Here is a 13,643-nt window from a genome sequence, read left to right on the forward strand (position 1 = left end):
TTCTCCAAGATGGTATGAATATGGAAAAATAATAACCCAAAGAATATATGACATTGAGAGGCAAATTTTATGGAGTAATCTCCACAATGATGAAAGAAAAGACGACAGACATAAAAATAAACTCAGAGTCTTTCGTCAGTTCAAAACGGATTATAACTTTGAAGAATATTTAAGTCAAGTCACCAATATTAAGCACAGAGTGGCGCTTACAAAATTAAGAATTAGTAACCATAAGCTTGAAGTAGAAACGGGGAGGTATAAGAGGCCTTATCTCATTTACGATGAAAGGATTTGCCCAGTGTGTAAGTCGGGAGTAGAAAACGAAAAACACTTTCTAGTTTGGTGTCCACTATATGACTCTCATAGAAACGACTTAAGAGAGTTCATAGAAAAAAACACCAGCATTAATTTCAACAATATGAGCGCTGACAGTCGTTTTATGTTCTTAATCAATTCAAAATCAGCGTCTCTACAAAGAGCCATATCAGCATACATTCATCAATGTATGCTGATACGTGAAAATGAATTAAGAAAATTACCTAATACATAGTATATATATATACCTATAATATATTTGGAATCAAACACTCATGTACTATTAGTATAAGGTGCCAAATAAAATTGTATTGTATTGTATTGTATAGATCGCGCAGGCGTACTAACCAACACTACACATCTACGTCATGATATGCATATTAGTGATGTTAATCATCTTGAGGCTGGTCTACAGATAAACAACACGACAACTTAAAATATTTTCACAAAAAAATGGATAAATACTCCAAAATAGTGCAGAATCTTATACGAGCAGGGATAAAGATGGTAGCAGTAGACTTCGACCTTACTATTCTCAACATACATACCCATGGGTTTTGGCAGTTTACAAGTAAAATGTTGGCAACTCGAGTTCGGCCTTGTTTTAAACACTTCTTGAACGAAGCACTCAACTCTGACTTACATGTAGCTGTCGTTACTCAATCTCCACAAGTGGAATTAGTACGAGAAGTCCTAGAATTGTCACTACCAGATTGTGATATAAGAAAGATAGAAATTCGAGGTGCAGATGGTAAATGGAAAGAGGTTCGAGGAGTTACGAAGGAAGGTAGGTCACAAATTTGACCTGAAAAACTGTTACCACGAGTTGTGGTTCGGGGTTATGTTGGGTATTTGTCACTCTTCATGCAGGTATTCTTATTCATCCAGGTTTTGTTTTATCTTTTTCCAACCATTTAGTCCCTTCATTGTTGTGGAGCTGTCTTGATTGAAATTTATTCCATTTAAATGCAAGCCAAAATCGACATATCAAGTTCCTTGATCATAAACCGATAACATTTTAGACTCCACAACATCCTAAGGGCATTTTGTTCTCACACTGTTCAAAATTGCTTATCAATCGTGACATTATTCTATCAATGTTAACACACAGGGTAGAATGGGAGGGGGCGACCCCAGGGTAAATTGACATTTTCAGTCTGAAATGTTTAAATTCCCCACCCCCAATCAACTGATAAAAGTCAAATTCCACTGTTAGCTTAGCTAGATGGCAGCCACATTAATTTTCTACTGTTGGGGAATTGAATAATGTCAATATCTCCTTAGGTAGCCCTTCACCTTGGGGCTTAACAAATCTTAGTGCCTCATGAAGCTGGTGAAGTGAATATTATACACTTAATGTCTGGTCGTGAGGGCAATAGTTAGTTTTGTTTTCCCGAGAGTCTCTACTAACTAATTTCCTGAGGGACCAGACATTAAGTGTTTTGTTGTATAGCAATTGAGAAATTATGGAGAAGTCAGTTTATGAAATAAGAACTTTATTTAGCAAGCTAAATGCATGAAAACTAACCATGATTTTACAAATACAACTCTCATATGGTCTTGTATTTCTCTACCAAAAAGCGAAAAGAGTAGCAACAGCATTTTTAGTTGCTTTTTTTCTCATATTTTCCAAATCTGTTTTCTCAATTAAAGTCTGTGATTTCCCTGTAGAAACGCTGGAAAATCTCTATTGTTTTGCTTCAAGCGAATTCGAGCTCCATTTGCACTGAAAATTCAACCAAAATATCTGCACCCACGCTGTTGTTCTTGATTGGTGCAAAATATCTCGCATTCGCTCAGCGATTTTCACGTTCTGATCACGTGCACTGGTTTATATTCACAATTATTGTCATGTGGAACTTATTTCCCGGTAGTGATACATTTAGATTTAACTAGTATCACATGGTCATCTTTCAACCAATGAGAGTGTTCATGGATATTCGAGCAGTGAGGTAAATATTCCCAACCAAGCATGCAAAACTCTATATGCAGGCAGTTAGCTAGCATTTAGATGCATTGGTAGACTAAAAACTGGAGTAAAATGGCTGCTTCCAAGTAGGAGTTAAAATACATGTATGAGCGGGACATCTGTATGTAATATATACAGTATGAGTGGCCGTGTTGTATCGAATGTACAAACTCGAGGCGTCGAGGCATCGAGGCATAGCCGAGAGTTTGTATATCAGATACAACACAGACACAAACACTGTAGATTGCTTATCAAACAACTAGGTTAGTTCCTTTGTGTTTCACTAAAATTTTCAAAATTAAAGTGAATCTGCCCAAGAAAATCCAAGTTAAAGTTCATGCAAATGAACAAGATTCTGTATCTGATTTACAGAACTCTTCACGGCTGTGATTTCTATTGTGTTTTCCTCATGAATTATTAATGAGTTTGATAAGGGTATTTACAAAGGAGAGTCGCATGCAAGAATATTTTAATATAACTTTATTTACAGAGGGTTCACACACGACAGTTACAATCTTATGATAAAATTGTACTGATAACCCAGTGGCTCTAAATGCTTGTGAAATGAATGAATACTTGGAATGCATAACATTGTTTTGTGACTCTGTGTTATGCAAATTCTGAAAGTGCGATGTATGACATCACATAGGAGTTGACTTACTAAAAACTATATTGTGTGTAATCTATTGTTATTCGTGTTGCAGGTAAACAACAACATATTGAATCTGCAATTAAACAGTTTGAAAAGACCCGCAAAGTCAAAATATCTGCAAAGAATGTAATCCTCCTCGATGATGATATCAACAACATAAACATTGCAAGGAGCTGTAAGATGCAAGCTCTTCATGTTACTGATGATAACAGCTTGGACACTCTTCTAGATCAAAGGTATTTAATATGGAGATCTGTTAGGAATGAAACAAGCAGTTTAAAATGGTCTCTTGTGATAATGGGTGCGTGCATGATGTGTTAAGTAATCAGAAAAATCCCAAGAAAAACTATTGGTTGTACAAGTATTTGTTTTCATTTTTAATACTAAACGCTAGTCATTATGAGATATCAGGATTACAATGAACATTGGCGAAACCTTGAGTATAATAATGATTCTTTTTAAAAACTGTTTTTGTGAACCAGTCAAAATGTGTATATTTAAAGAAGCCTGGGGTGACGTCACAGTCAGTAACATATTGGAAACTATAAACCTTCATAACTTAAAGATGCAACATTCAAATGAAGAAATATTTTACCATTCAATTATTCACTTTATGTAGATTCAATGCTGAAAGTATTGTATCAGGGATTAGGTGCACTTTAAGTAGTGTTTAAAAAACGAGTAGGAGTGTTTTATCAGGTATAAAAGCACTTGGCTATGCCTCATGCTTTTATACCTGATAAAACACAATCTATGAGTTTTTTGAACTGCTTAAAACACTCATGAACAATTTATAAGATTTTGGTTTAACTGGACTAACCATGCACGTCACGAACATGGATTTTTATACTTCGATAGAGATTTGACATCACGGGCATGCGCAACTAGATTCAATAGAAGCTCCCACACGTTGGGTATTGTGTGCCAAGGCAAAGACAGGCACGTTAGTCAAAAATCATTAGGGTTGACTATGACCTTGATGAAGCTCTATATCTTCATCTTAACTTGGATGCATACTTCATCCCTGATGAAGTCATCCTCATAGTATTCGAATGGTCTTTATATAAAGATCACATGTGTCTTTATATAAAGACACATGTGTCTTTATATAAAATCACTTGAATACTAAGGAAGAGGACTTTATCGGGTATAAAGGTTCATGCACGTGACGTGTATGGTGGCTCCAATTGGACCATAAGCTTATGAATTATTAATGAGTGTTTTAAGTGTTATTTAGCTTTTTCTCTGACTATCTTCCCTTACTATTTCAGTTTCAGAACAACAGATGTTTAATAGTTAATGGATGTGCAGAACCAACATTAAATACAAATGAATATATTTTTAAATAACTACTGGGTATACAGTGTTAAATGACTGAGCAGCCTTCTACACATATTTTCTCCTGTTCAGCAGATTGTAATCTCATGATATTGTATAAATTATATTGTTGTGTTCTTTTTCAGTAGAAATTAGTCTTGAATTACTCAGTGAAGTAACCATTAATCTAATATCAGTCATGGTGCTTTATAACATTGTCATTAGTACCAGTTACCAGTCAGGGTGCTTTATAACATGGCCATTAGAGAGATTTAGAGGTGGGTGCAAGGAGCCATGTCCCCCCTTTATTTTGGTTAGTCACAGAGGTTCCTCTAACTATATTGTTTTAGTATAATTTTAGATTTGAATATAGTTTGAATATAGCTGGCCGTGATTGGTCAAGTGATTCTGAGACGATGATCACTGCTGGAGTGGTGATCATAAGGTTTTCAAAAGTTTTCCAAATTGGAAGTAATACTAAACGTTTTTTTATCCTGAATTTCCACTTTTCTCTGATGTTCAAATCTAAAATTTTACTAAAACGATTATTACCCTCAGGCTCAGTGAATATGGTAATATTTACCTTGCCTCTCGAAGACTTAGGGCTCGGTAAATATTCCACCGATAATCACTTCGCCTTCTGCAAATAATATTGTGAAATAATAGTCCATATCAAAACGAAAACATTTTTTTCCGGTCTAGCTCACTATAAATATATTTTTCTGGCTATTACAGTGAGTTTGAGAAATGTGACGTATAAACTTTATAAGGATATAATGTAAATTAGTCTATATTTATTGATGTTTATGATGTTTTGTATTTGTTTATTATATAGTTTTTGCCTAAATAAATTCAATATCGAAATAAAATTATTAAAAAGCTGTTTTATTTGTTAAAAATTATGCAAAAGACCTTCTATTTTTTTATTGTCACGTGATTTTGGATAGGCATGGTTTTTGTTCCATATATGCGCATAACTATTTGATAATGACTATTTTCTAAATGAAGAGATTTTTTTCCTGCTTCCAAGTGATTTAGTTGTATGTATTGTACTCTGCTAGCTAATATATTCTGCAAGCATGCAAGACTTGTATTGGTGTTCATCACTGCAGATTAGGCAGACCCAAGGCACTTTTGCATAGTATACAACTCTACTCTGAGGGCAATGCGACCATACCAATTAAGGACAATAAACCTTACAAACCGAGTCTTGATCAGCCGAGAAAGTTTGTGGCTTACAAAAGTGTCCCTGTTGGTGTTACAAGAGAAAACCTGTCAGTATGAAAATAAGAGATGTTCACTGTAAAGTGATGATGTCATGCACACACTTTATACAACACCAGGATTTCAAGAAAGGATTTGAAATACTTTATACCGCTTGCGTACATTCAATTTCAAATCACGCATAACAAAAAAACTTTCAGTTGAGTACCTAGCGGTCAGGTTGTTCACTACAACTAGAATGTCTTTCTTACCTTTTATTGTCCTTGAATTATATAGTCCGTCCATTACTGCCAATTATCACCGTAAGCCAAGGTGTTAGAAGTCGACCAGCTGTTATAGGCATATGGTCTTCCTTGTGTAGCTATCTTAATAAGCTAAAAGCTACGCCCAGCGTCTATCTAAACAAAAAGCAAAGCCATTTTTTGTCGTATTATGACGAGCCTGCGCCTATCGATAATCTTGTATATTTCAATCTTAAATTATTTGCACCAAATGAACATTCCGCACGAAACAGAAAATAACATCAAACCCGCCAAATGCAAGCTGGAATAGATTATAAACTAAATCGTGCAATAAACTAAACCTACTTGTAAATACTCTCCTGAAGATCGTTGGTGAGCGACCCAGGCACCTGCATCTGCTTTGTTAAAATATGGCAGTGCTGGTTGATTGTTTGAACGCCCACGCCATGGAGCAAAGCCAGTATATCCACCATAATACCATGAGGCAATGATGTGGGAATTAGGGATACAACCGCCTTCCACTCCTATTGCTGCATCACACGTTATTACTATTGGAATGACAAAGAGTACGAGTACGATCGATAAACAAAGAAAGAAAAGAAGGCAAGCTAAAGGATTTCCATCATGTCTAGCCCTAACCATTCTTTTTTTTTTTTTTTTTTGATCCATACGTATCATTAATAGCTTCTAACTGTACTCACTGCAGTCCATACGTATTAACAATAGATTCTTACTGTACTCACTGCATCCATACGTATCATCAATATATTCTTACTATACTCACTGCATCCATACGTATCATCAATATATTCTTACTGTACTCACTGCATCCATACGTATCATCAATATATTCTTACTATACTCACTGCATCCATACGTATCATCAATACATTCTTACTATACTCACTGCATCCATACGTATCATCAATATATTCTTACTATACTCACTGCATCCATACGTATCATCAATATATTCTTACTGTACTCACTGCATCCATACGTATTATCAATAGATTCTTACTATACTCACTGCATCCATACGTATCATCAATACATTCTTACTATACTCACTGCATCCATACGTATCATCATTATATTCTTACTATAAGGATTTCCATCATGTCTAGCCCTAACCATTTTTTTTTTTTTTTTTTTTTTTTTTTTTTGATCCATACGTATCATTAATAGCTTCTAACTGTACTCACTGCAGTCCATACGTATTAACAATAGATTCTTACTGTACTCACTGCATCCATACGTATCATCAATATATTCTTACTATACTCACTGCATCCATACGTATCATCAATATATTCTTACTGTACTCACTGCATCCATACGTATCATCAATATATTCTTACTATACTCACTGCATCCATACGTATCATCAATACATTCTTACTATACTCACTGCATCCATACGTATCATCATTATATTCTTACTATACTCACTGCATCCATACGTATCATCAATATATTCTTACTGTACTCACTGCATCCATACGTATTATCAATAGATTCTTACTATACTCACTGCATCCATACGTATTAATCAATAGATTCTAACTGTGCTCACTGCATCCATACGTATCATCAATAGATTTTTACTGTACTCACTGCATCCATACGTATCATCAATAGATTCTAACTGTGCTCACTGCATCCATACGTATCATCAATAGATTCTAACTGTATTCACTGCATCCATACGTATTATCAATAGATTCTAACTGTATTCACTGCATCCATACGTATTATCAATAGATTCTAACTGTATTCACTGCATCCATACGTATTATCAATAGATTCTAACTGTATTCACTGCATCCATACGTATTATCAATAGATTCTAACTGTATTCACTGCATCCATACGTATTATCAATAGATTCTTACTATACTCACTGCATCCATACGTATCATCAATAGATTCTAACTGTGCTTACTGCATCCATACGTATTATCAATAGATTCTAACTGTATTCACTGCATCCATACGTATCATAAATAGATTCTAACTGTAATCACTGCATCCATACGTATCATCAATAGATTGTTACTGTACTCACTGCATCCATACGTATCATCAATAGATTCTAACTGTAATCACTTCATCCATACGTATCATCAATAGCTTCTAACCTTACTCACTGCATCCATACGTATCATCAATAGATTCTAACTGTAATCACTTCATCCATACGTATCATCAATAGCTTCTAACTGTACTCACTGCATCCATACGTATCATCAATAGATTCTAACTGTAATCACTTCATCCATACGTATCATCAATTGGCGCACAAGTCAGGTTTTCTCGGCACGTCACGTGATCATATTTTGGAATGTTTTTAATCAGGTCCAAGTAGACGGCATGAGGTAATGGGGCCAGGTTTTAAGGGTTTGTCAAATGTGTGGCATTGTTCAGCTCACATACATGCAAATTAACAAGCAGGATAAAGCTGTGGCAATTTTTATATTCAAAGTTGCAGGTAAGAATCAAAAATACCAGAAGCGTGTACATTTTCCGTTATGTGACTGACAAGGACGTATCCAGATTTAGAGAAGTTGTTATCAAATTCTGGATAGCCAATTGCCAGGGTAAGTTGCCATATTAAAACGTTTACAATTAGATGCTGGCAAAGAATTTCAGTCATAATTCTCGTCCTATGGAAGTGGGTCAGTGTTGAACAGTGAGCGTTATGGTCCAGGTGATCTGAAATAGTGATGACGTCACTACAAAACTGAGGGCATGAAAAAACCCAGTCCGCTATTGCAACAAACATTTTTTTTTAAATTATCAACCTCTTATTAGCAGCGTTATTTGTTTCATTTGGTGGCCTGGAAATCAATAATTTAACAAGGAATTAAAAGTGTCACCTTGGCTTTGCAAATTTTCTCTATTCTGAATGGCTAACTTTTTCACTCGCATCGGCTGGATATCATGACTAATTTGCCTGCAATCTTACCGTTTTAGGTTGAAACGAAAGAAAACAACTGAAACTAGATTTACTTAGAAGTAAATCAAGTTCTATTGATTCATAAACCGTTCGATGTCGTTTTTTCCATTTCACGGGTTTATTTCTGGCAATCCTGAAATCCCCACAGATTGCCCAAACGTTAACGATACTCATGCGATCGAGTTATGTTAAAGTCGGGGTAATGAATAATGAATGATTTAAAAAATGGAATAATTGATTATTGCATTCGATGCCCAAGGAATGATTAATAAAGGCAAATAGAAAAATATTTTTGTGCGTAGTTGCAGTGATGAATATTATTACTGTTTGATTACAGACTAGTGTGCAAATAGTATATCCATGATCGATTTTACTTCCCTCATGAAAGAAAAGCCAACTTAGTTCAATGTTAGTCACTGAATAATACAACTTTGTTTTATAGACGCAGTAAAATTACTCTAGCACTAAATAGCACTTAACATAAGCATCTGTTTTGTTTTCAATTGTTTCATGGTGCTATTTCGTGGATTAGTTACTTTAGTTAATTAGTAGTAGGCTCTATTAAACTTAATGCTATCAACCCATTAGCTAAGGACAACAATAAGAACACACTTGGTGGGGTAAAGAGGTAGGGGACTGAGCACTCCAGTCGCAAAAAATAGTTGACATAACATGCTGGTCAGAAGCTAATGTTATGCGACAAAGAGAGATGATAATTCTCTCTCAAGGGTGATAATCCCTTGGCCGCCGAAGGGGTAATAATCCCCTCTTGGAGGTGATAATCCTCTGAGATCCCACTAGTTCCCATGGCAACATAGCTATAGGGGTACCGATCCCCGGAATAAATGGCTGCCATGAGTTTATGGGTGAAAGTGTGACCAGCATGGGAGCACTTAATCCCCAAAAATACACAAAGTGTATTCCCCATAGACGAACACAAAAGTATTAAATGACAAGCGTCTATTAATGCATTGAATGGTTTTGAAGAAACCCAAGTAACGAATGCTGATCACTACTATATACAGTATATAAAACACTAGAACTGTAACAGTAAACAAAGCTAACTCGAGTTTTGATGGAGGGCGTTGAATATACCAGATGACCACCTTCCCAATGTTTTAACCAACCATGGGGGGAGACCCACTGAGGCTGCAGTTGTTGCTGCACCAATTCTAAAACTATGACCAGCATAATCCGATGCCTGATAACCCAAATAGGAAAGAAGTTGCCTAGTCTCAGCAGTTAATGCATCTTTTGTCAAGGGACGTCCCGAAGCAAATTTAAAAAGTGGCCCAGATGTAGTCCCCCTTTTGGTGGATAGACTTTCATTGCATTTACAGGGCAGATACTCTGATTAGTTTTCCCTATAAAAAGGGTATGCCCCACCCGGAATGGATCAGTTTTAGAGACCTTAATTTTGACTGAGAGGTGAGAGGGGTTAGACTGGGATGGGTGAAAGATGATATCAAGAGGTGTAAGGTGAGTGTCAGGGCTGAATTGAGAGTTACAAGTCAGCTCTCCTAGCCGCATGAAACCAAAGAAAGCTAAAATCATAGCAGCCCAAACCATGAGAGAGTCATAGCGTGAGGTGAACTTAATTGCTAAAAGGGAATAGAATAAGTTGAGATGAGCCACAGTAATTGGCAATCGAGGTGTAAGCGAAGGAAATTCCGAAGATTAAGCTGATATCCGTAGCGAATGTGAAGGTGACGGACTGCTGCCAAGTAACCCTTGATAGTGGAATGCTTGACAGACTTAGCTAGATGGGCAGCATACTGTATCAAGGTATTCTCGTCTGTTGGTAGAGACTGAGCATCCAAGGGCCAGATAGAGAAAGGAACTTAATAAAACTTTTCTCTCCTGTACTATAGGTTTGCTGTGTAGATTCAGCAACTGAAAGACTGAGATAGCGTTGAATATCTGCCATTAGATCTTCAGGAGTGCTGGTGGTACCAGGCATGGATCCCGGTTGGCTTGAGGTGCTAGCTCTCTGAACCGGTTCATCTGAAAGCGAGATAAGGAGTCGGCTATGTCATTCCTCTTACCCTCTATGTGCTCAGCTCTAATATAAAAATTGAACCTTAGAGTCAGAAGGGTTAAATGACGAACAAGATCCATAACTCTTGGGATACGAGACCTCTTTGAGTTAACAATATTGACAACCGATTCGTTGTCACAGAAAAACCGTATGCGCTTGTTAGAGAAAAAATCAGCCCACAAATGGCAAGCAACAACAAAGGCAAACAGTTCTTGCCATGCAATAGAAATTCCTGGCTGTCCTAGTTGCTGATGAGGTTCCCACGTGCCATGGTCTTAGGGGTATAAGACGAAAAGCCGAATCTACGTCAGTCTTAGCAAGGAAGCAACCACGACCGTGTGCTATGATTCCTCCTATAGCTGTGTCAATGGTTATATAATTCAGGCTAAAATCTTCCTTAGAAATGGAGTAATTAAAACTGCTCACGCCTGACTTTGGAAAGGAAAGGTGAAAGATAGTGCGAAATTTATCCGAATACTTTTTAGGTACTAATCCTATCGGTGAGACTTGAAAATTTGAAAAGGGTGGTGTTGAAAATGGACCCGCTATCCAACCTTACCCATGTGGACCCCTGCCGGGCACAGTATAACACCAATAAGGGTTAGCGTCGGTTTCTGGGGCCTGGGACCCAGCCAAGACGTCATCAGAAACCCAGATCGAGTTTGGGGGAAGGTTGGTTATTTTACCTTCATTTTCGACTTCGAAATAACCAAGGTACAAGGTAACATTTTTGGCCTCGAAATAACCAAGGTAACAAAAAAATCACCGTTCGTTATTTTAGCTTTGTTTTCGGCTTCGAAATAACCAAGGTAACAAAAAAATCACCGTTCGTTATTTTAGCTTCATTTTTGGCTTCGAAATAGACAGGGGAGCAAAAAAATCACTGTAGGTTATTTTAACTTCATTTTTGGCTTCGAAATAACCAAGGTAACAAAAAAATCGATGTTCCTTATGTTAGCTTCACTTTTGGCTTCGAAATAAACAAGGTAACAAAAAAATTAACCCGGGGACCCCTGCCGGGCCGAGTATAACACCAATAAGGGTTAGCGTCGGTTTCTGGGGCCTGGGACCCAGCCATGACGTCATCAGAAACCCAGATCGAGTTTGGTGGAAGATGTCGGTGGGGCTCACACCACCTGCCAACCTCACCCATGGGGACCCCTGCCGGGCCCAGTATAACACCAATAAGGGTTAGAGTCGGTTTCTGGGGCCTGGGACCCAGCCATGACGTCATCAGAAACCCAGATCGAGTTTGAGGGAAGGTGTCGGTGGAGCCTACACCCCCTGCCAACCTCACCCATGGGGACCCCTGCCGGGCACAGTATAACACCAATAAGGGTTAGCGTCGGTTTCTGGGGCCTGGGACCCAGCCAAGACGTCATCAGAAACCCAGATCGAGTTTGGGGGAAGGTTGGTTATTTTACCTTCATTTTCGACTTCGAAATAACCAAAGTACAAGGTAACATTTTTGGCCTCGAAATAACCAAGGTAACAAAAAAATCACCGTTGGTTATTTTAGCTTTGTTTTCGGCTTCGAAATAACCAAGGTAACAAAAAAATTAACCCGGAGACCCCTGCCGGGCCGAGTATAACGCCAATAAGGGTTAGCGTCGGTTCTGGGGCCTGGGACCCAGCCATGACGTCATCAGAAACCCAGATCGAGTTTGGTGGAAATGTCGGTGGGGGCTCACACCACCTGCCAACCTCACCCATGGGGACCCCTGCCGGGCCCAGTATAACACCAATAAGGGTTAGCGTCGGTTTCTGGGGCCTGGGACCCAGCCATGACGTCATCACAAACCTAGATCGAGTTTGGGGGAAGGGGTTGGTGAGGCCCACACCCCCCTTCCAACCTCACCCATGGGGACCCCTGCCGGGCCGAGTATAACACCAATAAGGGTTAACGTCGGTTTCTGGGACCTGGGACCCACCAATTACGTCATCAGAAGTCGGCATCGGGTTTGGGGGAAGGTGTCGGTGGCGCCCACACCCCCTGCCAACGTCAATCACGGGGACCCCTTCAGGGCCGAGTATAACACCAATAGTGTTAGCGTCGGTTTCGGCTTCGAAATAACCAAGGTAAGAAAAGAGAGGACCGTGGTTATTTTAGCTTCATTTTTGGCTTCGAAATAACCAAGGTAAGAAAAGAGACGAGCGTGGTTATTTTACCTTCATTTTTGGACTCGAAATAACCACGGTAAGAAAAGAGACGAGCGTGGTTATTTTACCTTCATTTTTGGACTCGAAATAACCACGGTAAGAAAAGAGACGACCATGGTTATTTTAGTTTCATTTTTTGATTCGAAATAACCAAGGGAACAAAAAAACCACCGTTGGTTATTTTAGCTTCATTTTCAGCTTCGAAATAATAACCAAGGTAACAAAAAAAACACCGTTGGTTATTTTAGCTTCATTTTTGGCTTCATTTTTGGCTTCGAAATAACCACGGTAACAAAAAAATCACCGTTGGTTATTTTAGCTTCATTTTTGGCTTCGAAATAACCAAGGTAACAAAAAAATCACAGTTGGTTATCTTAGCTTCATTTTCGGCTTCGAAATAACCAAGGTAACAAAAAAATCGCCGTTCGTTATTTTAGCTTCCTATTTTGGCTTCGAAATAACCAAGGTAACAAAAAAATTACCGTTGGTTATTTTAGCTTCATTTTTGGCTTCGAAATAACCACGGTAAGGAAAAAGATGACCTTTGTCACGCTCGCGTCTATCTTAGGGGAGTTGAAGGCTGGATTTACACGCTTCAACTTGAGTTGCAGGATGGCGCAAGTTTGTTGTATACGAGTTGTAGGCGAAAATCGAATCGCCTGAACCGGAATCAAGGATACCAGGCAGCCTTTGTTATTGAGCTTTATCTTTCGATACCCAATAACCAAGCTAAGCTAGGAATACGAGTCAAACCTGTTTATTGAGCT

At 38.1% G+C, this 13,643-nt stretch overlaps 1 protein-coding gene, 1 long non-coding RNA gene and 1 pseudogene across 6 annotated transcripts; 1 reads left to right on the forward strand and 2 right to left on the reverse strand.

Moving 5' to 3' along the window:
- Positions 1-696: 696 nt before the first annotated feature.
- On the forward strand, positions 697-5,135 carry LOC116304957 (uncharacterized). The gene is made up of 3 exons (XM_031714762.2): positions 697-1,102; positions 2,989-3,172; positions 4,208-5,135. The coding sequence occupies exons 1-3, from the start codon at positions 769-771 to the stop codon at positions 4,227-4,229; spliced, it is 540 nt and encodes a 179-aa protein (XP_031570622.1). The 5' UTR covers positions 697-768; the 3' UTR covers positions 4,230-5,135.
- On the reverse strand, positions 4,208-8,036 carry LOC116304958 (uncharacterized). 5 transcript variants are annotated; one of them, XR_016120324.1, is made up of 4 exons: positions 7,952-8,036; positions 6,065-6,267; positions 5,729-5,875; positions 4,208-5,502 (listed from the first exon to the last, which is right to left on the reverse strand). It is a non-coding gene; the product is annotated as an uncharacterized LOC116304958 (long non-coding RNA). The 5 variants fall into 5 exon arrangements; XR_004198116.2 differs by having other exon boundaries at positions 7,861-8,029; XR_016120322.1 differs by lacking the exon at positions 7,952-8,036 and adding an exon at positions 7,788-7,854.
- A 1,702-nt stretch (positions 8,037-9,738) lies between these two features.
- On the reverse strand, positions 9,739-12,672 carry LOC148910106 (uncharacterized; annotated as a pseudogene).
- Positions 12,673-13,643: the final 971 nt, after the last annotated feature.

Source organism: Actinia tenebrosa, unplaced genomic scaffold (genome assembly GCF_029948245.1).
Source record: "Actinia tenebrosa isolate PJP-AT-01 unplaced genomic scaffold, QUT_ActTen_1.0 PGA_scaffold1__47_contigs__length_23844297, whole genome shotgun sequence".
In the NCBI taxonomy this organism is placed as follows: Eukaryota; Metazoa; Cnidaria; class Anthozoa; order Actiniaria; family Actiniidae; genus Actinia; species Actinia tenebrosa.